Source organism: Syzygium oleosum, unplaced genomic scaffold (assembly GCF_021117445.2).
Source record: "Syzygium oleosum isolate NSW1041296 unplaced genomic scaffold, Sole_v2.1 Sole_v2.22, whole genome shotgun sequence".
Classification (NCBI taxonomy): Eukaryota; Viridiplantae; Streptophyta; class Magnoliopsida; order Myrtales; family Myrtaceae; genus Syzygium; species Syzygium oleosum.
Genome location: NW_026607506.1, coordinates 905033 through 931832, shown reverse-complemented (window position 1 = coordinate 931832; position 26800 = coordinate 905033). Strand labels below are relative to the sequence as shown.

The following is a 26800-nucleotide window of genomic DNA, read 5'->3' as shown; positions in this document are numbered from 1 at the left end:
CCAAATAGATCCATATGAAGAAGCTGCAAAGCAAGATTAGTGGAAACATGATGTATAGACTTGAAAGAGCTCCTTACTTGCTTTCCTAATGTACATGCATTGCATAACTCTGCTTTCTTGTATTTCAAATCTGGTAGACCTCGAACCAGTTTCTTGTTTGAGATCTTTGAGATTTGTTTCATACTGATATGCCCCAATCTTCTATGCCATAGATCTTCATCTTCTTTGATTGAGATCAAGCAATGAGTGGAGTTTGAATTGACATCTAGAAGATAGATATTGCCATGTCTTCTTCCTGTAAATGTTTGAGAATAATCTTTGTTTGTCCCTGAGCATGTATCTTCTTGAAAGTTGATTCTGAAACCTGTATCACATAGTTGGCTTATGCTTATCAAGTTGTAGTTGAGTCCTTTCACCAAAGAGACATCATTGATTGTAAGTCCTCAATTTCAACTGTTCCTTTGCCAACAATTTTTCCTTTGGTATTTCCTCCAAAGGAAACTTTTCCACCATTCAGACTGTGTAGATCAGCGAATATGCTTGGATCTCCTGTCATATGTCTAGAGCATCCACTGTCTAGGCACCACTTCCTTTTTCTCTTTGTGGTAACCTACAAAAATCACAACATCTCAAGTTTTCTTTGGTACCCAAATTTGTTTGGGTCCTTTGATCTCTCTATTTCATCGAAAAACTTCTTCTTCTCAAAAGGCTTCTTACCTTTGAGGTTTCTTCCTTTGATCTTCATTTTCTTATACTTCTTTATAAAGAGAGCTAGTTCTTCATCATCAACATCTTCATCTTCAGAATCTGCATCAGAATCAATGTTAGTCTTCAAAGCAATTGACTTATTACCTCTGGATTCATTCTCCTCATTCCGTTTCTCAGTCTCATATGATTGAAGAGTTCCAATTAACTCATTCACTGATAAAGGCTTGATCCTTTGTGTTTCTCGAAGAGATGTTTTGATGTTATCCCACTGATTTGTCAGTCCTCTCAGAAGTTTGTTGACTTTCATTGCATCTGGAACTGGTTGTCCTTGATAAGCAAGACCGTTTACTATATCAGTAAACCTGTCATACAAATCAGCAATTGATTCTCCAGGCTTCATTTTGAAGGATTCATATTGACTAAGCAAAAGATTGATTTGAGTTTCCTTGGCTCGATCTGTTCCTTCATAAGTGACAAGGAGAGTATCCCAGATTTCCTTAACTGATTCACAAGCAGCAATTTTTTTATATTCAATAGGTGATAAAGCACAATAGAGAGAATAAATTACTTTGGAATCTAAGGTTTCTCTTTTGGATATCTCAGTTTGAGATAATGGAGGATCTGTTGCTATGCTTGCTTCTGCCTTTTCTTTTGAATCAGAAGATCTTGGATTGACTCCTCTGATGATGACATCCCATTGCATGTGATCAATTGACTTTATGAATGCCTTCATCTTATTCTTCCAGACACTATATTCCTTGCCATCGAAATATGGTGGTCTGTTGTTGCTCTGTCCTTCAATGAGCCCTGGAGCACCATAGCTAGCCATATAGATCGTTAGCTCAGAAGTAAGACACTTCAATAAATGAGTAACTTGCTCTGATACCAATTGATGTAGCTAGCAAGGATCACCTAGATGGGGGTGAATAGGTGATCTTAAACAATTTTTGATAATTTATGCGGAAACAAAATAAATCACAGTAGAGTCTAAATAAAATTCAGATTCAAGACAGATTATAAAGACGGTGCTCTTGATGTGCAGAATGTAAAGTAAGAGATAAGGGATAGAGAATCTGCACACAAGTTTATAGTGGTTCGGCTTATAGCAAGCCTTACGTCCACTCTCCCACGCTTACAGCCTACCGGCTGGATTTCACTATGTAATCAAGAGGAATTACAACTTCTGAGTGTTAATACTCTTGTGTATGATAGGACTCTCTATCTCACACAATTACTCTTACAAAGTGTCCCTCAAGATCTTAATGTTTGGCTCAGAATGACAAGAGAAATGATTGGAGTATGCTCAGACTTTGGACTTGTTGATTCTTGATTCTGTACTACCTTCTGCTGCTCGTTGATCCTCTTAAATACTCCTCTACTAGCCGTTGGACAGCTTTCAGAGGATCATCTTCCAATCTTCACCTTGGACAGATCTGTATAATAAGGATTGAGTAGCCGTTGGATGACAGATTCTGAATCCCATTGATTCTGGTCGCCCATACAATCAGAATCTTGCTTTCCATAAGTAGAGCTTTGTCCGTTGTAATGCATTCTTGTCGTGATGTTTGATTGTCAATCAATTTGATTGAGATTGAGACAATCAGAACATTCCTTCTGTGAAATCCAAGCCAGATCACTAGCTGTTGTGTTATGTTTTGAATTCTGCGTCTGAAGAAATTCTGCGTCTGCATCTGAAGAACTTCTGCGTCTGCGTCTGAAGAATTTCTGCGTCTGATTAATTTCTTCGTCTGCATCTGCATCTGAATAACTTCTGCTTCTGCATCTGCATCTGAATAACTTCTGCGTCTGAATCTCAGAACCTAGATTATATGGGTCTTCAAAAACATATTTAACAGTTTGTAAAGTCTGAATAACTTTCTTCTGAGCTTCCAGAATATACAGACCTGGAATAAATTTGTTTAGAATAAGTATCAGATTTACAATAACATAGAAGGTTTTGTCAACTTCAAAATCAATAGGAGTTTTCCTCAACAGAACCTACCCTCAAGTACAGGTTCCCTATTTTTTGGAACCTAAAACCTACCCTATCACAGGTTCCAGGGTCTAACAAGTTCTTTTTTTTATTACATTTTTAGTTAAACAAAATAAAAATGAACGTAACAATACTGAATAAGCTTGTCATTCATCAAAGAGAATACAAAAGACTAGTTTTCCTAACATTACGGTTCAAATAAATATAACTAAAATAAGAAGTCATTGCATGAATCGATACTATAGGTGACCAGTTCCATGTTCTGTATAGGTTCCACCCATGATAATAGGTTCCTCATTTTTTGGAACTTGGAACCTACCCTATCACAGGTTTAAGGGTCAGTTCCAAAGTCTACTCAAGTTCTACCTATATTATTAATTGAACAATTATAGTGAATCATTACCTTTAACAACCACCACTTACTATTATGATCTACTAACCACAACTTATATTCAAGCATACAAAGAATATGAAACATTAACAAGTCAGAAAATGAAAGTTCAGATTAGTGGTTCCAGATCATACACTCATCATCTAATGCCAAGAAACACCACAGGATCACGAGAAGGCAGGTTCAGGTTCCAGATTCCACCTATCTAGAACCTGGAACCTATCCGTCGAATTAGGTATCCCAATTTTTGGAACCTAGAACCTACTCTGCATACTTTAGAACCTGGAACCTACAGGTTCCCATTGGTCAGGTTTTCAGGTTCCAGAGTAGAACTTGGAACCATGCTCACCCCTACAAAAGATGGAGTACAACTTGGTTTTCATATTTTGAGATCTACTCATATCTTTTTTCTTTTTAATTTTCACAATTCGTATAGCTAACGGGAAGGAAGTCTCATCAAAGGACATTCGTCACTTTCGTTGCTTTTTTATCCATAACATTATATTACCATTAAACTTTCAGCCATCTTTGAATCACCAAAAGCCTCCACATCGACCCTCTCGTTGCTTGAAGATGAACAAGTTCTTCTCCGCCAGGCTGACCCGTCATCTCGCATCTATTTGATTCTGCCTCACAATTCTACCATGAAGTGAGGGAAAAAAAAAACACGACCTAGAAGCAGAGTTTCAAACATGTGATTCAAATCTCGTGTTAAATTAATTAACTAGCTTTGAAAGTATGCAAAGGAACAGGGATGAGCACTAGGTTCTCTTTACAGGTCAAAAGCGGAAGAGCACAAACTGCTTTATTTGAAGCTAGGGTTTCGACGTGTTCACATCATCGCCAGCCATCCTACGTGGCACGGCGATGACGGCCGGCGTCCATGTCAGTGATTTCCGGCCAAAATTGGCCGAGTGGATTCAACTGGTAAATTGTCAAAAAGTTTAGGACTCTATTGGCAAAAGTGCAATAGGTTTCGGACTTTTTGAACAATTTTCCCGTTCATCAAGTATAGCACCAAGAGGAATGCCGATGAGCCATGGCACGACGAGTGGATGAAGAGGTTACAGATGACACTTGCATTAATTAAGTACTTATTTTCCTTCACGCGTAAAACCTGAATTTGAACTCGTCAATCAATTTGCCTTGGACAAGTTACAGCTCAAACCCTAGCCATTATTTTTCAGTCAAAAGTTTAAACATATGCCATTCATTCTGACATAATAAGTAGATGGGTTTGTCCAAAGAAATAACCATGCTATCTCTTTATCTATTCTAATCGATATACATTTTGATAAAACCCAATATATGTGGGAGAGAAATGAAAGAAAAGAATCACAATTACCTTAACTATTCTAATAGTCATTTTAAATCTTAGTGACCACCTTTCCTCGCCTATATATCTCTAAATTTACCGCAACATATCTCCACCCGCGGTATAAAACATTGTCTACATTGCTAGTTTCGTGGAAAGCAACTCCGGATTACCAGAAACAAAATTCCAATTCCAAATTCTTGAGCCGCCGCCAACACGTTGATCTTTTCCAATAAGGTTCATTGTCATGTGCTATCAAGCGAAGATGACTGATTTTAATTTATTGCAGAAGACATGAATTGGAAAGAAGCCACCATATGTATAGAAGAACTCAGAAAAACCATTCGAAAGTGACATATTTTGATATACATTCTCACATATTTACTATATGTGCATCACGAATGAATGTTGCTCCCAAAATATGGCCCCAGCAAGCCTTTCTTTGAATTTTCAAACCGACAAGTCTCTCGAATGTTGAAAATCTCAACAACTATTCTTCACTCAGCAGGGTGACTTGAAAGAGCTCTCAGCTATAAGCAGTAACTGTTTAAGCATCATCAGCTGTGAAAAGTGGACTCTACAATGTTTTCCAGCGGTCCAACTTATGACGATTTCAAGCAAGATCGTACCTTAAATTTCGGTCGATTAATGAATGAAACATAGCCTATAAATACGTGCCTCTTATCCAGACAAAGGCCATCACAAAACTATCCCATTTCCAGCTTCTCTACAGCACAAGCACATTTGCAATTCAATAATTTCCTCAGAGCCCCTCTCTCTGTTTCTCACTCTAGCAAAAAAGAAAAGCACATACTTTGTCTGAATTTAGGTCCGCTGGTATCCATTTCTTCACAACTTATCGCAGAGAAGGTGTCCTTTTAGTTAGCAAATACATCCATGGAAAGGGCAATTAGCTTGCCGCTTCAACCTCCAACTTTCGGAAACCTCATTACTATTCTTAGTATCGATGGTGGAGGGATAAGAGGGCTTATTCCAGGAATCATTCTCGCTTTCTTAGGCTGCGCATGACAACGATTCTATGCCCGGGAACAGATTCTGCTCAGAAATTATTCTTTTTGATTATGTGCCCGTAATTGATTCTGAGCATTTTAAGGCGTTTGTTAACGGCCCAAAATTCCATCCCTGGAATAGAAAAAGAACAGAAATGCGTTTGGTAACGCCACAAAATTTCTTTTTATTAATAATATTTTTAAATATTTTAATATTTCTTTCTTTTTTTTCTTTTATTTTTTTCTTTTCCTCCTTCTTGGCCATGGCTTGCTCATCGGCCATGACCAGTAAAATATTTTTTTATTAATAATATTTTTATTAAAATTATTTTTCTTTTTTTTGGCCATGGCCTGGTCGTCGGACATGACCGGTAAAATATTTTTTTTATTAATAATATTTTTTATTAAAATATTTTTATTTTTTTTGGCCATGGCCTGGTTGCCGACCATGGCCGGTAAAATATTTTTTTTATTAAAAATATACATTTTTATTTTTTTGGGCCATGGCTTGGTCGCTGGCCATGGCAGGTAAAATATTTTTTTATTAATAATTTTTTTATTAAAAATATATATTTTTATTTTTTTGGCCATGGCCTGGTCGCCGGCCATGGCTGGTAAAATATTTTTTTTATTAAAATATTTTTATTAAAAATATATTTTTCTTTTTTTTGGCCATGGCCCTGTAAAATATTTTTTATTAAAAATATACATTTTTATTTTTTTGGGCCATGGCCTGGTCGCTGGCCATGGCAGGTAAAATATTTTATTATTAATAATTTTTTTATTAAAAATATATATTTTTATTTTTTTTGGCCATGGCCTGGTCGCCGGCCATGGCTAGTAAAATATTTTTTTTATTAAAATATTTTTATTAAAAATATATTTTTTCTTTTTTTTGGCCATGGCCCTGTAAAATATTTTTTATTAAAATATTTTTATTAAAAATATACATTTTTATTTTTTTGGCCATGGCCTGGTCGCTGGCCATGGCCGGTAAAATAATTTTTTTATTAATAATATTTTTTATTAAAATATTTTTATTAAAAATATATATTTTTTCTTTTTTTGCCATGGCCTGGTCACCGGCCATGGCAAGTAAAATATTTTTTTTATTAAAAATATATATATTTTTATTTTTTTTGGCCATGGCCTGATCGCCGGCTATGGCCAGTAAAATATTTTTTATTAATAATATTTTATTCTCGTTAGATCCGACGAGAGCGGTCCTCGGGCCGGACATTAGAAGCTACATTAAAAACCAAGAAAAGGAAAAAGAAAAAAAAATTGATTCTCAAAATTGTTCCCAGAATCAAGAAGCTACTTTTTTTTTATTCTTGAAAACTGATTCTGGGAACAATTTTTGACAAAATTGTGCCCAGAATCAAAAAATTAAACAAACGCATTTCTGTTCCCAAATTGATTCTGGGAACAAAAGAACAGAATCAAATACTATTTGGCAAGTTGTCATGCGCAGCCTTAGAGTCTGAGCTTCAGGTTTCTACTTGAACAAAGCTCTCTATTTTTATGCATGCGTCCCCCAGGCAACCTGTGATTCCTAACTAGAGAACACACATATCTTTGAGGACTGTGCAGAAACTAGATGGTGAAAACGCGAGGATCGCAAATTATTTTGATGTTATTGCTGGAACAAGCACCGGAGGTCTGGTCACCGCCATGTTAACTAGCCCCGACGAGAACAACCGCCCCTTATTTGCCACAAAGGATATTAAGGATTTCTACCTCGATAACTGCCCTAAAATCTTCCCGCAAGACAGGTTAGCTTAGCTGGCCGATTCAAAACATATTAGGTGTTGTATGTACAAATGATTGTTTGTCTATGATAATGACTCTTCTTATATAACATCAATCTTATTCGAAACTACACAGTTGCCCGTTTGCTCCTGCTACGAAGATGATCAAAGCCGTGACAGGACCAAAATATGATGGAAAATACCTTCATAAGCTTGTCAAAGAGAAACTCGGAAACAGAAGATTGCACCAGACATTGACAAATGTTGTGATCCCGACATTCGACATCAATCATCTTCAGCCAACCATATTTTCTAGCTACGAGGTTCATCTTTCTTGTCCTTGAAATATAATTCAATTTTTTTAATATTGTTTCTTGCGGGTTACATGTAGAAAAGTAACTACATAGATATGCTCGTTTCCTGCATAAATGAGCGGGTAAAGAGAAAGCCGAGCATAGACGCCTTGCTATCAGACATTTGCATCTCAACCTCAGCAGCACCAACTTATCTCCCAGCTCATCACTTCGAAACCCAGGACTCCACAGGAAAAGTGAGAGAATTCAACCTCATAGATGGTGGCGTAGGTGCAAACAACCCGATATGCAAGGCTAATTTTCCCTATTGTTGTTTTATGTGAATCGTGAGTTGACGACTCATAATATCAAATCACTTATTTGACGTTGTTCAAAATAGACCGTGCTTGCGATGGGGGAAGTGACAAAGGAGATCATGGGAGAAAGCTCGGATTTCTTCGCCATAAAGCCCATGGATTACAGAAGGTTTCTGGTGATATCACCCGGGACCGGCTCGCAAAAAGTCCAAAGGAAGCACGATGCAAGTGAAGCTGCCAAATGGGGAGTGTTGGGCTGGTTGAGCAGCAAGGGTGGGAGCCCGTTGGTCAATGCGTTCATGCAAGCGAGCGCCGATATGGTCGATTTCCGCCTCTCCGCGGTCTTCCGGGCACTACACCTTGAAGCCAACTACCTCCGAATCCAGGTATAATAGATTTAAATTTCTCGAATTTCACTTGCATAACATTGACCTTGATGTCTTTATCAAGGATTTCCTAGCTTTAGTCAACACGCTGTATATTGATTCTCGTAAATGAAATCCGCAGGACGACACACTAAGCGGTGAAGTGGCATCTGTCGATATCGCGACGAAAAAAAACCTGAACGGCTTAGTCAAAACCGGTGAAGCGCTATTGAAGAAGCCAGTTTCGAGGGTAGACTTGGAGACGGGTCTATTCGAGGCGTCTAAACCAGAGACTAATGAAGAGGCTCTTAGAAGGTAATGAACTATTAGAACGATGAAATTAAATTCTTTAGTGTATTTAAAGGTTTAGGGTTCATTAGTTGTACATCTGAGGTTACTTAAGTGCAATTATCCAATTTGGTTTCAGGTTCGCCAAGCTATTTTCAAATGAGAGAAAACTTCGTCATGCGAGGTCGCCACATGGACATAATTCCACGAATTTGAAACGATGCTAGTTGTGTATAGGCATTCTTCGAACTTCTTTTATTCTTTCCATTCTCCTCCATTAAAATTCCGAGGGGAAGCTTAATGCACCATTGGATGTAACTTTTTTCAATATAGGACTTTCAGATGAATTTTGTGTACGTGTTTTACTAGTCTGAGCTTATAGCATAATCAAATGAATAAAAGTTCTCATTGCCTCAAGCTTGTGATCTAGTACAACAAAGTTATCAAGTCGTCTCCAATCGATTCTTTGTAAATTCAAGACATTGGAAAGAAATGTAAATAAAAGTTTGTAAAAGATAAGAGAATTTTTCTATCAGAGGTAAGAGAAGTTGGTAAATTAGAATAATAAAAAACATTGGTAAATAACTCAAATAAGAGTTAGATAACGCAGAACTAATTAGTAACTTAATAGTAGAAAAAGGCCAATATGCATGGCAAGTAAAAGTGGCAACTCAATTAAAAAAAAAACTAGTAAGTTTACAAAACAAAATGTTAGTAAGCAAATGAAATAAGTAGTTAGTAATTAAACGGCAAAAAAGTTGGTAAATCACATTATTAAATTTGTAAGTTTTATGTAATAGCTGGTAATTTGAAGGCATTGATAAGAATGATGAATAAAAGTGGGTAAAAAATAACAATTTTTTTCAGAGATAAGACAAGTTGGTAACTTAGACAAAAAATAAATAAATGTCGGTAACTAACTCAAATAAGACTTAGTAACGAAAACTATTGGGTAACTTGATCGGAAATCACTTGAATTGTGATAATTTCTAAAAAGAATTGATAAATTAAGAAAGTTGGTTAGCAAGGAAAATAAAAGTGGTAACTAAATAATAAAGTTGGTAAAGTTAAGACAAAACAAATAAACATTGGTAAACAACTCAAATGGGAGTTAGAAACCTGAAATTAGATAGAAACTCAATTCGCGAAAGTTGGTTAGTCATACAGATAAAGGTTGGTAATTTTATATAGTAATCTACAAATTTAAATCGTTGGTAAGAAATGTAAAAAAATTAATAAACAATAAGAGAAGTTTTTTTTTTATCAAAGAAAAGAGAAGTTGGGAATTTAAAAATAAACTAAACAAAAATTGATGATTAACTCAAATAAGAGTTGGAATATAAAAATAGTTAGTAACTTAATTAGAAAAAAATTGGTAAACACTCTAATTGAGGTTTGTAATTTCTAAAAGAGTTTATAAACTTAAAAAGTTGGTAAGTAAGGCAAATAAAAAAGTGATGACTCAAAAGAAAAGTCGGTAATTTAAGAAAAACAAATGAATGTTGGTAATCAACTCGAATAAGAGTTGGTAACCCAAATTCGATAGTACCTTAACTGAATAAATGTTGGAAATAAATGCTCATAATTTCATATAATATATGATAAATTAAGGCATTAATAAGAAAGCTAAATAACAGTTTGTAACAAATAAGAGAAGTTCTTTTGTCAAAGTTAAGAAAAGTATTTTATTTAAGAAAAAGCCAAATAATGGTCACTAACCAAAAAAAAAAAACTAAATAAAATAAGCATTGGTAATGTAAAACTAGTTAGTAATTTGATCGGAAGAAAGTCGATAATTACTCTAATTAAGGTTGCTAATTTCTAAATTGCTAGTATATTTAACGGGTTGAAAAGTAAGGTAATGAAAAGTTGGTGACTTAAAAGGAATGGTGGTACATTTTAAAAATACAAATATGGGTAAATAACTCAAATTAGAGTTGATAAACCAAAATTAGCTACTAACCTAATGGGAGAAAAGCTAGTAAGTCACACGAATAAAGGTTGGTAAGTTCATATAAAAGTCGATAAATTCAAGACACGTGTAACAATGACAAATAAAAGTTAGTAAACGATAATAAAATTTGATAAATTAAAGGAAAGCAAATATACATTGGTAAATGAAAGATAAGAGTGGGTAACCCAAAACTAGTTAGTGGCATATAGTAAAACCAAAAAAAAAAAAAGATGATAAGTCACTCAAATATAATAAATTCATATAAAACTGGTAAATTCAAGGCCGTAATAAGAAAGGCAAGGAAAAGTTGGTAAAAGAAAAAGAAAATTCGATCATTTACAAACTTTCAAAAAGGGTTGGTAAGTTCATAAATGTGTCCGTATGTTACCATTAATTTACTGAAGAATCATATGATCGATGACTTTGTTTTTGCAATAACTTTTTGTCACAAAAAAAAAAATCCGCTCTTTTGCGAAAATAGAGTAGTAGTATCGTCCACTTGCATTCCATCTTTAATGGAAACAAAAGCTTTGGAATAGAGTTTTGCCAGAGCCACCACCTACAATCATCACGTGCAGGTATGTAAATAAACAGTCAAGCTCCTGACGAACTCCCGAAGACTAGCGGATGCAGCGGATATCATAAAATAAAAAACCTGCGCTTCACAATACCTTCCATTGTTTGACCCTCGTCTTAAACGTTCTTCACCGATAGGATGACCAGACCAGACCAGCCACCTCAAATCTCCTGCGGCTGCTCCTGCCTCTTCCCGCATCTATTCTGATCCTGCCTAACGCCTTCGTTTTTTCCATTAAGGGGGCAAAGAAAATCCCAGAAGCAAAGTTTAGAAACGCGATTCAATTCTCGTATTTTAATTGACTACGCTATTAAGGAGAAAGCATGCAACGCTGGGACGATGATGACGAGCTTAAATGGTCAAAGATGGAGGAGCAAGCAGTGCTGCCTTTTAAGATTAGGGTTCCACGTGTTCGTTGTACCACGAAAAACGAGTGATATTAGGATATGTAGATTACGGGATTAGATCTATTAGATCGAATTGATCATATTACAAAAATCTATTGGACCCACTAAAATATATATTTTTCATGTATTATAATTGATTCTATCAATCACATTATCTTTAGGTTTAGATTTATAATATATTCTCTCAAGTAACAACGGGAAGATATTCTTCACCATTTTTTATTGGAATTCAACACGCCATCTTTTGCTTGTGTGACAAGTAGTTTTGACTATGGTTGGCATTGACAAATCCGCCAACTTATTGCAAACACATTAGTACTATCGATTTCTGGTTGACATCCAAGAACAGTGATTATGGGTGATTCTTGAAAAAATCACTTAATAAATTCTAGGACCAAAACAAAAACAAGATTTTATGTCTGTCTCAGGGAGGTGTATCAGAATATATTTGTCCTTTTACCGTTTCTCTATGCTCAAATAGGCAAAGTTTCCAATCCAAAGAAAAAAAAACAGAAGATATATATTCATCGTCATTATAAAAGCTAATCCCTGGAACTACCTAGAGTTTATCATCTCAGGTGTCTGAAGCTGTCTAGAGTTTTTCATCTAAGGACTTGGTAAGCCTAAGGTCTTGCACTCAGGATATGAAAAGTTTTGAATTATTTAAGGTTTTTCACTTAGAATTTGAACTACCTATGGTTTTGCATTTAGGACTTGAATTGTATAAGGTTTTTCTCTTAGAATTTAAAGATGTCTAGGGTTTTTAACTTAGGAGTTGAATTGTCTAAGGTTTTTAACTTAGGAGTTAATTTGTCTAAGGCTTTTCACTTAGAACTTGAACTACCTAAAGTTTTGCACTTACGGTTTGGGAATACCTAAGACTTTTCACTTAGGGTCTAAGGTCTGTCACGTAGGGTGGCTTGGAGATTCAAGATTATTCGGACGCGTCACAAGGCTTCAGAGAGCAACTCGAACGTCGAGTACTAGGAACTCTTTGATCTTGGAGGAAACATTACCTAACAAACACGATTAAAGCACATATGTATGCATTCATAAAAAAAGATAGACAATTTAGGCTATTCTAGAATGCACATTTCAAGAATTCATTGAGGTTTTTATCAATTGAATTGAGGTTCATGCATAATGGTTTATCATGCTTACATCACCAAATTTCCACAAGAAAAGTCATCATCGGGAGATCTTTATTCATGACGTGGATTTGCTCAAAATGCCATATGAAAGACTTTCAACCTGAAAGGACTTTTCGCTTATTGTCATCTAGAATGGTATTGTTGTCCTGACCATTGATGTGAGAATAAGAGAATCGCTCAATTATACCATTATCATCGTGTCGATAAGGGTCCGAGTTTTCTCACAAGCAATACAACCTTACTAATCTAAGGAGTCTTTATCAAGATTGTAATGCAGGTTTCATCAACAGCTTAGCAAATAAATAATTCATGGCTTAAAAGAAATGTTTTTCATTCATTTTTGTCAGGTTTACAAGTCAAGAACCTTGTCAATGAGATATAAACAATCATGCACGCACTTCTTCGGGCAATACTTTTTAACATTTGAAGCTCGTACATTAATTTAAGTGCCCTAATCCCAAGAGATTTTGTAAGGGACATAACGTATACTTGGTTAATGGGATGAGAAACAAAAAGATTCATTAGGCTCAAAAAATTTTCACTGTAGGGGTTTGAAGTTGGTAATCATCTTGACATCGTGACCAATCTTCTCCTTCATCGGGGATTGTCTTCTCATGTAGATGCTTCATCAGCCATGATAGTCCAATGCTGACTATCGAAATTTGCGAAATCACCGCTTTTTGCTTAGGATGACTTTTACAAACTTGGCCTTCTGCCAAATATTTTCACTCATTTCTTCTTCTTTTTTTGATTTTTTTCTTCTTTCTTTTTCTCTTTTTTATTCTTCTTTTGACACATTTCTTGGAGTGTGCTAATAGACCAACCAAACTTTGGCTTTAGCGGTGCTATTAGCTCTTGAAAATTTCGGCATTTTTGGACTCTCAAGGTCTTCATGTCTAGTCGATGTTCCAGATCATGCTACCTCAATCTAGTAACTCATCTACCTTGCCCCCAATGTGAGCAATGATCACCAACTTGATTTTAGAAATGAATTTGCAGGCTCAAATGAGCTATAACGCCGGTCGTGCCATGTAAGACAGCTGAGGTCTGTGTCAGTAATTTCTGGCCAAAATTGATCGAATGCACTCAATTAGCTAAACATGTAAAGTTTTAGGACTAAATTAGCACAAGTGCAATAGGTTTAAGATTTTTTTTGTAAATTCCAAGACCTAGTTTAAGATTATTTTTTTTAGGACTAAAGATGGAGTACAACTTGTTTTTCAAATTTTGAAATCTACTCATAATTTCTTCTTATTAAAATTTTTCACATTTTCTATAGCTAACGAGAAAATACTAGGTAGGTTAGTCTTGTCACGTATGTGGTAGGAATCTCCATTCAGCACTTGCCACGTGTCCAGGTGGGCCTCACCGGTTAGTCTCTTTGTCTTCTTCACTGTTTCTACCTTTTTTTCCTTTCTTTCCTTTTGGCCTACGGCTATACTTGGCCATGGCCGCCGACCGGTCACAAGTGAGGGTTGCTCTTGTCAAATCTAGTGAGGGCTCGACCCTTGCGGCCTAGGCGACGGTCGCCCTCGTTGAATCTGGCGGGGTTCACCCTTACGACCTTTGGCTAGGGCGAAGACGAAAAATCAGTGAGTGGACAAACAACAAAGGAGGAGCCGCCAATGAAGAGGCAATCAAACAGCCAGGTGGTGTTGAAGGCGTCAATCGAGACCCAAGCACTGCCCAAGTAGAAACCCACAAGTTCACACTTATCATTCGTGGAATTCAAGGTACGTGGCGAAACATTTTATGCCTTGGTTGACACGGGTGCTTCAAATATGTTCTTGTTAAGTGAAGCGGCCAAGAGCTTGAGACTTCACATGGAGTCAACCGGTCATCGATATAAGGCTATCAACTCTGAAGATGTACCGACCGTAGGCGTTGCTTGAGATGTGGAACAAGAAGTCGGTGGATGGAAGGGCAAGCTCTCCTTTGAGGTAATTCCCCTCGATGACTATGATCTCATCCTAGGTTTGGAATTCTTTGATAGTGCGAGAGCCATGATCGACATGCAGACCAAATCCATCATCATCATTGACCTGCAATGCCCATCAATGGTACCTATGATTTACGGATTGACGGAAACAAAGAGCATCTCCCTAATCCGACTCGTGGACAATGGGCCAAGAGTTGAGGCCTCCACGATCAAGTCAAGCACAAAGTTGAAGGTAGAACGTCCCCCTCAACACAAAATGCAAATCCATGTGATCTTTCCGGAAGTGGTGAACTTGCCGAATAACATGGAGGTAATCAAACCAATGGAGTCGAGTAGCCGACAAGTCGAGAATCCAAAGACAAAGTAGCATGAGAAGAATCAACAACGTTCCAAGAAACCAACAATCCACCCCGAGTCGAGAGTACCAAGGACGTTGCTTGAATGGGTGGGGGACAATGTCACAATTCCAAGGTTTCCATGCACCAAGGACCGTGTGCGATCGATGAAGACTATCCCGAATCTTTAAGAGCTTCGAGAATATTCTTAGGAACGGGCGATACGGTAAATAAATCGTGTTCTAAAGTTCTCCTGCATTAAGTGTCAGTAGTTAGTAAATGGGGAGATGCGATATCCATCACACGATTGAAAGATGATTAACGGTTGTAACGAGAGATCTTCTAGTATAAATAAGGGTGCTCTCCCCCTAATTTGTATCATCCAAACAATTGAGCAATACAAGCATTCTCTCCCAAAGCTTTTCTCTCTAAACTTTCTCTCTTTACGGTCCGTGCGAGTGAGCGAGTGATTGGTCCTCAAGAAGATGGCTTGGCTTAGGCGCTTCAACAATCCAAGAAAACCTAAATCGTTGCGCGGTCCCAATCCAAAATTATCGGCCCGCGACAATTCCATCATTGGTTGCTTTTAGTTAACATCTGGCAGAGCCTTTATTTCATTGGACATAATGGAACTTAGCTTTTGATTTGCTTAGAGCACCAAGGTTTTCTATCTCTTCAAGTATTTATTTTTTGCTTTAATTTTTGAGTGTTAAATTCTTGCTCGTGCACCTATATGATTACTTATTGCATGTTAACGGTTTAAGCTTAAAATTGTCTTAGACTGATTGCAAAATATTTTTGAAAAAAAGAGAAAAGGTACCAAAATGGCATTAAATTTATCTAGTGTAATCAAGTTCCCGATCCATGAGATTTCATGTTTGCAATGTAAGATGTTCTCTCACATTTTAGTTTTTATTTGGGTTTCTAATCGACTCATAATAGTTAGTGGCAACTCCAAAATTAATTGATTAGCATGTTTTCAATGATTTAATAAAAACCCAAAAGTTGCAATCGGTATAGGCTTGAGAGAGTCCTTACTAAGCATTTGCTCAGTAATCTATTAACTTTCTCCTTGTGGTTCACATTTGAAAAGGTCACGACACTTTTTAATTTCTACAAAAACAAGAGATACATTCCCATTGCAAGAGGACCAAAATTTCATAAATTTACTATAAGAAACTTCGCACGTGCATTGCATTTAGTGATCAATAACATTTAATTGCCTTTTACCTTTCAACATCCAGCCAACATTGAATTGCTTTAGAGGTACACTCGGAGAGTTTTGCCCATCAAGCCTCCACATTGGATCACCGTGTGCAAGTATACACAGTCAAGGCCCTGATGAACTCAGAAGACTGGTGGATATGGCAAATATATGACAATGATAATTTACACAGTACCCTTCAATTGACCCTCGTGTTTCTTGAAGAACGATCCCGAACTTTTTCAAAGTGATAGGATCTGACCCTTCACTTCAGTCTCCTGCGGCTGCTTTTTTCTGCATGTTAAAGCTGATGTGATTGGTCCCATCTTTTTCCTCTCCTTGCTTTTAGTCGTGGGGCTTGGGTTTTTGAGGATGAGAATGAATGGGGCAATCAAGAGTCCAAAACCCTTCTTTTGTCTTCTGGTCTTGGGGGTTGCAGCAGGTGTTATTTGTTTTTTTAGAAAATACCCTGTGGGAGAATTATGGCTTCATTCAAAATGATTGATTATTTGAATGCAGTGATACCTGCTTAGAATCATGCATTTGTGAAAAGTCATGTGTATTGTTCTTTGCACGTTGCGGGTGCTGGAAGCACTCCACTTTATTATGCTGCTTGTGGTGGAAGTGTGCAGTGTTGTCAGGTATTTTGTGGTAGCTAAAAGATAAATAGCATCCAATATCATTCTTTATTTTGTTCATGTCACTTACATAAATGTTTTTTTTGTGGTGGAAGTGTGCAGTTGTGGACAGTGAACCAATTTGGAACACCTACGTTGCACCTTTGTTTCTTTACTTCTATTAGATTTATCACTGAAAGTGAACTTCAACATTTTTCCTCTATATTTCATTTACCTTCGTTGCTTTACTTAATTAAGATTGCTTGCTTCACAGTCATTATGTATCCTTTAGAAGCTGAATATATTAACATTTAATGTGGACACAATGTCACTAATTTTGTGTCTAATTCCAGACAATTTGTGTTTTGTAGAAGAATAGCTTTGAGCAATTCTGCATAAGTTATGCAAATGAGAGGTTGCAACAACATTTCAACCGGCATTTGTTAAAACTGGAGCAGGAAGTGAGCATCTCACATGGACCGTGTCTTTAGTTTTGTTTAGTATTTTATATGATGGGGATTGTCGCTAAAAGCAGGATATTCTTTTTTTATTCAAATCTGTCGTCATTATTTATTGTGAAAGATTATTGTGCAAGATTATTTATTCTCTCATTATGTGTACTATAAAAAAAATATTTATGTCAATTCTTGTGGAAAATGTAGATGAATGTATTTCATTTTCATATTATTATAATATTTTGATGTTATTAATTGCTTAATCAATGTTAAATATAAATTCCAAAAATTAATTTTGCTTTTAATTAGGTTTAAAATCAAAAAATAAAATAAATTATTTTATCGTAAGATCACAAATTACAAAAGTTCGTTGCAAAAATAAAATTTCGTCGCTAATTTTGTCCCTAAACGATAATCGTCGCAGAGTTCGTCGCTAAAGAATTAATAAAAAATCGTCGCTAAATTCGATCATAAATAATGTTGATGGCAAATGTAAAAAAATTTGGTGGCAAATTAGCGACGAATTTTGCCATGAATAAGTTCGCTGCAAATTACAGACCAAAATTTTTTTTTTGGCAAATTAGCGACGAATATAGTTCGCGGCAAATTAGCGACGAATTTTGCGACGAATAATTAGCGACCAAATTTGCGACGAATTTTGCGACTAAATTTGTGATGAAATTTGCGTCAATATTTGCGACGAATTTTGCGACTACATTTGCAACGGAATTTGCGACGAATAATTAGCGACCAAATTTGCGACGAATTTTGCGACTAAATTTGCGACGAATTTTGCGACTAAATTTGTGACGAAATTTGCGTCGATATTTGCGACGAATTTTGCGACGAATTTTGCGACTACATTTGCAACGAAATTTGCGACGAATTTTTTTGCGACGAATTTTGCGACGAATTTTGCGACGAATTTTGCTACGAATTATTTGCGACGAAATATTTGCGACGGATAGTGTTCGTGGCTAATTTGCTACGAATTATTTGCGACGAATTTTGCGACGAATTTTTTTTCCATCGCAAATTTGCGACGAAAATTAATATTTTCCGTTGCAAAAATTTGCGACGACCTAATAGCGACAGAATTTTTTCCGTCGCTAAATTCGTCGCAAAAATGATTTGCGATGGATTTTTGCGATTTTTTCGTCGCAAAAAACATGTTTTTTTGTAGTGGTTATTTCTCATTGTGCCTAACATTATGAGGGAAAAAAAGAAACCAGAGATAGAGTTGTGAAACGTGCGATTCAACTTTAGTGGTTAATAAACAAAGAAAAACATGCAGCACTGGGATGAGATGAGCTTTCCCTGTCTAAAAGGAAGAGCAAGAACTGCGTTTTGAGTTAGGGTTACCTGTGCTTCATTGTAGCACACATGGGAATGATAAGACCGGTCATCAAAGCGAGGATACGTCTATAGCTCATTCTCTTCATTTACATCCCAGTCACTGTTTTTTTTTTTTTTTGCATGTGATAGATAAGTAGTATTGATGTGAAGTTAAATTTTATGTGCGACATGAACTAGTGTTTTCGGTAATTTTTCCAAAAGAAAGGGATAGATTATCACATAATATATTGAAAAACTGCTTTTGAAAATTTCAGGAGCAGAAGAAAAACAAGATATTTGAAAATTTCAGGGCATTAATTTATAGGAGAAATTTTAAGAAGAGTTGATGAGGCTATTTAATCAAAGAAATTTTCTTTTAAAGAGAAAATTGTCCTTTGGCAACTTTTTATGCCCAAAAAGGCTCAGTTTCAGGTCAGAAAAAGTAATGTTCATATTCACAATAAAAGCTTTGCCTTGGATTGTATCCCCTTGAAGAAAGGACAAAAAGATCCCAACACTTCATGACACGACCAAGGCAAAGATTAAGAATGGCGATTAGACACAACATGATAGGAGCTAAAATTAAAGTAACTCGGTAGTACTATTCACACATGGATGATACTCCGCCAACAAATACATAAGCTGTTTTTGACACTTTTAGACACACGACGTTTAGATGAAAAGTTGATTGAATGACACATACATTAGAAATGATAAAAAAAAAATTGTACACTCGTCCTCCTTCCTTCCTTTCTTTCTTTTCTCTTGCTGTGCACATTTGCCCACAGTTTTTTGGATATCTTTGCTTTCTTTAAATACTTTGTATTAACTACCCTGTCGGTGTTGACACCTAAATTTTGCTTAAATTATTCAGGGTTTTATCCTATAAAAAATTTTAGGGTTTAATTTTTAAACCACTAAACAAAAAACATTTTCATTAAATTGCATGGCATATAGACATTAGGCGCATTTGCATTAATATGGTCTATTAGGACATATAAAAAAAAAATTATTTAGACTATGGTGTGATTAGTGTCATGTTCGATTGCACATTGCTTGGTTCACACACTTCGAATTGTGCGTTTGATTTAACCTCGCACGTAGTTGATTATGCATGTTAGGTCTAGGCGTTGACTGTTGCTTTCTTTGGCCTAGTTAAGAATGGAATTTTGAGACTCCCAATTAGTGTGAGCATGTCAAGTGGTGAATTGAGCAAGATTAGGTACCGAAGGGGCACTAATTAGTCAATTAGTGTAATCAAGTCCCCGTACCCATTGAATCTCTGGTTCATAGGAGTAAAGTATTTCTCCCGTGCTTTACTTGGGTGTATAATCGACCCACCAAGAATCGATTAGTGGCGACTCCTAGACGAAATTGATTTGCATGTTAACAACTTAAACCTAAGTCGCGAATTGGTATGGGCTTGGGAGAGCTCGAGCTAGGTTTAACTTAGTTATCCATTAGCCAAACCCCTTAGGCGGCTGGGCCGGTTCGGGGAGGTTGCGACAGCTTGGCGACTCCGCTGGGGAAGTTTCGTAGTGGACTTAGGCCGTTTATCTTGTTCAAATATATCCCTAACGTGAATGTTCTTGCCGTTGACCCCTTATTTTGCAGGTTTGGGATTTGGGGAATGAATGTTTATTTTTTTTCGGATGCTTGAAGCATTGTTTGCTTATAAACTGTTGTGCATGCTTTAAATGTTTTAGCACTACACTATGGCATACACACAACCCGCCGTCGGTCCTGGGCCGCACTAGGAATGTTTAGGATGGTATTGAGTTGGATACGACTTCGACCGCGAGGCCGCGTAGTAGAGGTTGCCCAACTCAATCCCGAAAGCTTCTTTCTTGGTGTCGAGAATGTTTACCTTTGCCCGCGAGGCCGCGTCGCATTGAGGTATCATTCCCGACTGAGCCGGAGTCGCGAGGACTTGGCTTAGTACGCGAGGCCGCGACTAGTCATTCCACCCTCGTAGCTCCAATTTGTTAAGCCGTTTAGAATAGAAGTTGAGCCACACCCTTCATGCGTATGTCTATATGGTTGTCGTAATTGTTTGGTGAAGTAAGTTTCCTACCATTTTCTTTTGCAATTTACTTACTTTTATGCTTTGGCTGGTCCATGACAGTTAGGTTGGTCGAGTCTTGGTCTATATGCAATGGGAAGATCCGACATTCGATTCGTTCCTACTCCGAAGGCCGAGCTCAAGCATTGGTGGGATCAGTTGGATCGTGAGGGCCGAGCCTATGTGGAGAACAAACTTGGTCGCCTTTTGCCTCTTCTCGACATCGACATCCAAAGCGGGGTCATGCAAGCAATAGCCCATTTTTGGTGTCCCCAAACGTCCACGTTCATATTCCATAAGCATGAGTTGACTCCGACTTTGGAAGAATATAGCGTTGCCATAGGAAAACCTTTGGATCTGGAGTTAATCGATCCACCCCTCGGGTCTGAATCGGAATCAATTTTGTCTGACTTTCTTAGGATGAACAAGAATCAAATCGAAAGGGTGCTAAAAGAAAACTGCCATGCATGCCCACTTTCTTTCTTAGGTCAGTGTTTTGCAAATGCTGAGACCCTTTTAAAAGGTAAAATCTTCATTCTAGCTTTCTTCGGGTTCATAATTTTTCCCTTTCGCAAGAATGCTATTGATCCTTCCGTTGCATGGGTGGTCAAACAAGTATGTGGTGGAGTTAGCTTTGTCAATACTATCTTGGCTGAAACATTTTTATCACTCACCCGATTTAAAGAAAATGAAGAAAAAGTTTTCCGTGCTCCTGTCGAGCTTTTACAAATCTGGTTTTTCTCTCATACAAGTGAATTTGGTATTCGCATGAATATCAATGACATTAGTGAGTCTAATCACCCTATTGAGGCATTTAAGAATTATCAGGATCGAACTCCGAATCTTTCTTTCTCAGAATGGGTAGATTTGTTGAAAAATCCGAAAACCAAGATTTTCCTATGGCAAGCTAAGTGGTTCCGACTTCGTGAGGGACGTCTCTCTCATGGCAATAATGAACCAATCCCATTGCTGGGAATCACCGGCATCACTTCCTACTACCCGCTCCGAGTGGCCCGCCAATATCGGGTCGTTCAGGATCTACCACCTCCTCTCAAGCCAGATTCGCTACAAGTCCGATTTACCAGAAAGGGAAGAGATTACAAAAGAGAACTTCGCCATGCTGAACAGGCTTGGCTCGCCTGCCATGCTCAGAGGTTAAGTTGGCCTGAAGACAAGCTCGAAGGGAAAGAAAAGACTTATTATGCCACGGCCCGATACATCCGTCGACATAAGATCCCGACCGAGTTTCTCCCAAAGATCCCGGACATGACCAAGAAGCCAACGCGCCAATCAGAAATCAACTATCTCAAGAGGAAGACAGAGAAGGCCGAAGAAAGCTTGAAGCGTGTTGCCAAGGAGAATAGGCAGTTGCGTCGAGCATTGGCTTCCCATTCGCATATAGATCAAGAGGAGTAGGATAGATTGAGTTTGTCATTTTGGGTTTAGTCATTCCGTTCATCTGTCTTAGGATTCTCATTTTATCTTATTTTGTTTTATTAGCTTGATGTTTAGAAGCTTCGAGTTTTCAATTTTTTAGTTCACTTTTCAAGTTTAGGAGTGTTACTCAATTAAGAACATTTTAATGAATGAAAGCGGCTAGACCATTGTCATGGACCGGTATTCTATATGAATCATGTGCTTATGTATGCTTGCTTATTTATGATTCAGGTGATTACGAACCGTCCGTATTTGTCAATTCGAGCTCAATCAACGCGCGGAGAGTGAAATCGAGATTGAGGAGCTTTTTCCTGTAGCCGTCACAACCAGGCTTCAGCTAGTGCATCCGTTCCACCAAGATAACCGAGACGGCTAAAAGGAGATCCCCGATCCGAACCTGTGCAAAAGTCAGAATGGAAAGCGAAGAAGCCAATGCGCGCATGACCAACATGGAAAACCAACTGGCCTAACTTATTGCCATGATGGCCGAAATAAGTCAGAAACTCCAGGATCCTCCGCCTGCACATGCCACCGAGGCTTCTGTCCCCACCTCGTCAGGGCATACTCCCCCGTTAGCCATTGATCCACATGCCACGGATCCTCCTGAAAAGGGGACAGCATCAGATTCCCCTTCTGTCACACCGATCATTGTAAATCTGGACCCTGTTCCAAGGGAGGAGCCTATCTCCCGCCTCGATGAGGAAAGCGCAAGGCGCTTAGCCAAGATGGAGGAACGACTCTGTGTTCTTCAAGGGTATGAGATGCGAGGGGTTGATAAGTTATCTCCATATGCTAAAGTAAAAGTCCCTGAAGCCTTCAAGGAACCGGAATTTAGCATGAAATATGATGGCACCGGTTGCCCTAAGACTCATCTCAAGTATTACTTGAGAAAAATGGCTCGTTATTCCGACAACGTACCACTCCTCATCCAGACCTTCCAAGATAGCTTGATTGGCCCTGCCTTGTCATGGTTCATTGCGCTGGATGTTGAGACGATCACAGCATGGGAAGATCTTGCCGAAGAGTTCCTTCAGCAGTACAGGTTCAACTCTGAAATCATCCCCACGAGAGAAGACTTGGTTCGGCTAGAAAAGAGAAGGAATGAACCTTTCAAGGCATTCGCTCAAAGGTGGAGGACGATGGCATCACAAGTAAAGCCCCCGCTGATCGAGAGAGAGATGAGGCAACTTTTTCTGAAAACCCTGCCACCTGAGTATTTTCACGGAATGTTAACTTCTGGATGTTAAACATTTTCCCAACTGGTGGAAGTGGGCGAAGGGGTAGAATGGGCGATTGTCGATGGGAGAATACCCGCAGGGAATAGCAAAGGATTCCCAACAAGGAAGAACAAGGAAACCGCTGTCGAAGTTGCATTTGTCCAAGAGCCGTCTAAGTCTTTCTCAGCACCCCCACAAAAGCCATCAATCGTACAAGGGCATGCGCCACAAGGGCATGATCGAAATAAGAGATTTCCTCATAGGGAATTCTCCCCGCTGCCAAAATCTTTGTCAAAGTTATTGCCTATGCTCATTGAGAGGAGGATGGTAGCCAAAGAAGTACCTAGGGACAATCCTCCAAGATTCCCTGGGTTTGACATGACCAAGACATGCGAATACCACCGGGGGGAAAGGGGGCATGACACGGACAATTGCTTTGCACTAAAGATCAAGATTCAAAACCTGTTGGACAAGGAAATTCTATCGTTCGAGAGAGCGCGACCCAATGTGAAGCAAAATCCTTTGCCCGACCATGCCGAGGGCGTAAATGTGGTGTTCGAAAAAGCGAACGTGAGCAAACAAACCTTCATGGTGAACATCCCAAGGCTATACAAAATTCTTCAGCTAGCTGGACACCACGAAGGAGGAAAGGATGTGACGAGGGAGGAAAAATTAGACTATGTTCGTAGAATGATGAGCATGGGGGTGATCGGGAGTGCTGATATGGGACAGGGATTAGTCGCCATGACAACACCAGTCGTGATATACTTCTCTGATGAAGATTATGCTAGTGATCAGGAGGTGGAGGATGTCGAGCCAGTGATAATTGATCTCGCAACTGAAGAATTCTCAGCAATCCAGGTTGGAAGGGAGGATATGACGCAAGTTGTGATCGAGCTGCCATCCCTGGAAGAAGAAGGGGTCATAATCGTTGAAGCCCCTCCGGATTTCAATACTAAGGCGGTCCCGTGGGATTACGAAACGGATGAAGTGGATGCTATCACCCGATCAGGTCGCTGCTATGCGCCTGCCGAAGGAATTGAGAAAAAAGTAGTGACCGAAGAAGACGCAAAGCAATTTTTGACAGTGATAAAAACGAGTGAATTCAACGTGGTAAACCAACTGCGGAAAATGGCAGCCCAAATCTCTCTCCTGGATCTTTTCAAATCTTCTGAGAAATACAAGGATGCCTTATTAAAGGTCCTTAACGAGGTTCATGTCCCGGAGACGATCGACGAAGCCCAGTTAGAAGAATTTGTGGGGACCATCCTGTTGAAGGATCAAATCTCTTTTGCGGACGAAGACTTTCCGGTAGAGGGCCGGAATCATAATAAAGCCTTGTACATTTCGGTTAAGCATCACGATATGATGGTCGCAAGGACATTGATCGATAATGGCTCCGCTTTGAATTTATGCCCGTTAGCCACTCTCCGTCTCTTAAAGGTCGATCTAGGGAGGATGCGTACCGCCAAAAATCCCGTACGAGCGTTCGACGGCACTAGAAGGGAAGTAATAGGAGAGATAGAGTTGGAACTCCTGGTCGGTCCCGTGACGTTTCTGGTGCTTTTTCAGGTACTAGACATCCCAAGTGCATTCAACTTTCTATTAGGGAGACCATGGATTCATACCACGGGTGTTGTACCCTCTAGTCTCCATCAGAAGGTGCGGTTTGTGGTCGACGGCAAGCTTGTTACAGTACATGGAGAAACAGACTTCAAAGTCTATCACGAGACAGCCATCCCGTACGTGGAGCCCGAATGCAAAGAGGAATCCAGTTTCCAAACTCTGGAATTAGTATCTATGGTCCACGTTCCCGTTGGCTCACTCATGGGCACCCCTGAACTGTCCAACCCAACTCTAGCAGCTGGAAAAATTATGCTCGCAAACGGGTACAGCCACGGAGAAGGCCTCGGATTGCATGGGCAAGGGATTCGGAAACCCATCGAAGTCGGAAAAGGTGCGAGGAGGGAAGGCTTAGGGTATCAGAGAAGCCAAGATAATGGAGACCGAGGCAGCCGTGAAGGTCGGGACAACGGAAGTCGAGGCAATGATGGAGGCCGAGGTAATCACGGAGGCCGAGGCGGCTCTAGGGGGCGAGGTAGCAATGTAGGCCGAAATGGTTGTGGAGGTCGAGGTAGCGACGGAGGCCGGGGCAACCAAGGAGGCCGAGGCGCAGGTCAGGGGGACCATGGCGGACATATTGGAGTGGAAAAAGGCCGCCGAGGCCTATTACTCCCCCTATTGAAAGAGATGTTCCCCGGGCCTCCGAAGATGCTACATGAGGAAGAGGCGGCCATCGACAGTATAGCTAAGCTATTCGAGGAGAATGTCATATGCACTATCCTGACCTGTGAGGAAGCTGAATCTTTTGGAAGTGTCGCCGACCCTGTAGAGTAGGGTGGTTCCCATTAGTGTTGTTATTTGCTTTATGTCCTCTCCCCTGCGTGGGAGCTTAGCGTTGTTTCAATTTGCTAATCTAAACTCGTTTGTAATGAAAACTTTGTTCAGCCCCGAATCTTGAGCCGTTGGTTCGGGGCAGTATGTGTTGTAATGCGGCCTTATCCTTTTAATTCAATGAAATGCGTGCATGTTTTATTAAGGACACGTGGAACCGTACCAAACTAGTCCTATGATGGTCGTTGAGGGCTGGGGTTCCACGTGTTCCCAGTTTTCATGGTCTTCATGAGCAAGGAAATCCGATGACACGAGGATGAGCTCTTAAAAGCCTTTTCCAAAAAAATTTCAAAAGCATTTTCGAAATGGCATGTACCATGTTTTGTGTCCTAACTCATCTCATCACATCTCAGGCATCACATTATGCATAATCATGGTAAGGACGCATGTGATTCGGATTCGCACGAAGGGAATCTCTCAGATATCGATAGCGATGACAATGATCCGAAGGGGATTGAGCGTGAATGGAAGCGACATGAGGAATCAAGGCCATTAACAGTGGAGCAAACAATCACCATAAACTTGGGTAATGATGAAAACGTCAAGGAAATAAAGATCGGGGCAAGTCTTTCGAAAGCAGAGGCCGAAAGAATGGTTCGCCTTCTTGAAGAATATCAGGATGTGTTCGCCTGGACGTACGCTGACATGCCGGGATTGGATCCAGAGATTGTAGAGCATGCTCTACCAACTGACCCTGACATACTGCCAAGGAAGCAAAGACTCCGAAGGACCAAGCCAGAGTTGTCCAAGAAAATCGAGGAAGAGGTTATGAAATTGCTAAAAGTGGGATTCATCGAAGTGTCGCATTACTCCGATTGGATATCAAACATTGTGCCAGTGATGAAGAAAGACGGTCGAGTCAGGGTTTGTGTGGACTATCGCGACTTAAACCGAGCTAGTCCGAAGGATGACTTTCCACTCCCACATATAGATGTCTTGGTCGATAGTACTGCAGGATTCGAATTGTTCTCCTTCATGGATGGATTTTCAGGGTATAATCAAATCCGTATGAAGAGGGAGGATAGGAGCAAGACCTCGTTTATAACCCCGTGGGGGACCTTTTGCTACAAGGTGATGCCTTTCGATCTGAAAAACGCCGGGGCAACATATCAAAGGGCCATGGTCGCGTTATTTCACGACATGATGCACAAGGAGATCGAGGTGTACGTAGACGATATGATTGCGAAATCAAGACGAGGCGAAGACCATGTCGAAGTTTTGCAAA

The 26800-nt window shown here is 39.0% G+C and overlaps 3 protein-coding genes across 3 annotated transcripts; all 3 read left to right on the top strand.

Moving 5' to 3' along the window:
- Positions 1-7505: 7505 nt before the first annotated feature.
- Positions 7506-8787, top strand: LOC115675828 (patatin-like protein 2). The gene is made up of 3 exons (XM_056321251.1): positions 7506-8164; positions 8286-8458; positions 8571-8787. Exons 1-3 carry the CDS (start codon positions 7874-7876, stop codon positions 8656-8658), a joined length of 552 nt encoding a protein of 183 aa, XP_056177226.1. The 5' UTR covers positions 7506-7873; the 3' UTR covers positions 8659-8787.
- A 13599-nt stretch (positions 8788-22386) lies between these two features.
- LOC115669692 (uncharacterized) lies at positions 22387-23151 on the top strand. The gene has a single exon (XM_030590838.2). The coding sequence runs from the start codon at positions 22387-22389 to the stop codon at positions 23149-23151; it is 765 nt and encodes a 254-aa protein (XP_030446698.2).
- Positions 23152-23445: 294 nt separating this feature from the next.
- Positions 23446-25518, top strand: LOC130140850 (uncharacterized). The gene has a single exon (XM_056321382.1). It carries the CDS (start codon positions 23446-23448, stop codon positions 25516-25518), a length of 2073 nt encoding a protein of 690 aa, XP_056177357.1.
- Positions 25519-26800: the final 1282 nt, after the last annotated feature.

Excerpts from the sequence above, each read along its gene's own strand:
- LOC115675828 (XM_056321251.1), top strand. The coding sequence starts at position 7,874 with ATGGGGGAAGTGACAAAGGAGATCATGGGAGAAAGCTCGGATTTCTTC. Across the intron at positions 8,165-8,285 it reads CCAACTACCTCCGAATCCAG|GACGACACACTAAGCGGTGA; the intron begins GTATAATAGATT and ends TGAAATCCGCAG. Across the intron at positions 8,459-8,570 it reads AATGAAGAGGCTCTTAGAAG|GTTCGCCAAGCTATTTTCAA; the intron begins GTAATGAACTAT and ends ATTTGGTTTCAG.
- LOC115669692 (XM_030590838.2), top strand. The coding sequence starts at position 22,387 with ATGGCCGAAATAAGTCAGAAACTCCAGGATCCTCCGCCTGCACATGCC.
- LOC130140850 (XM_056321382.1), top strand. The coding sequence starts at position 23,446 with ATGGTAGCCAAAGAAGTACCTAGGGACAATCCTCCAAGATTCCCTGGG.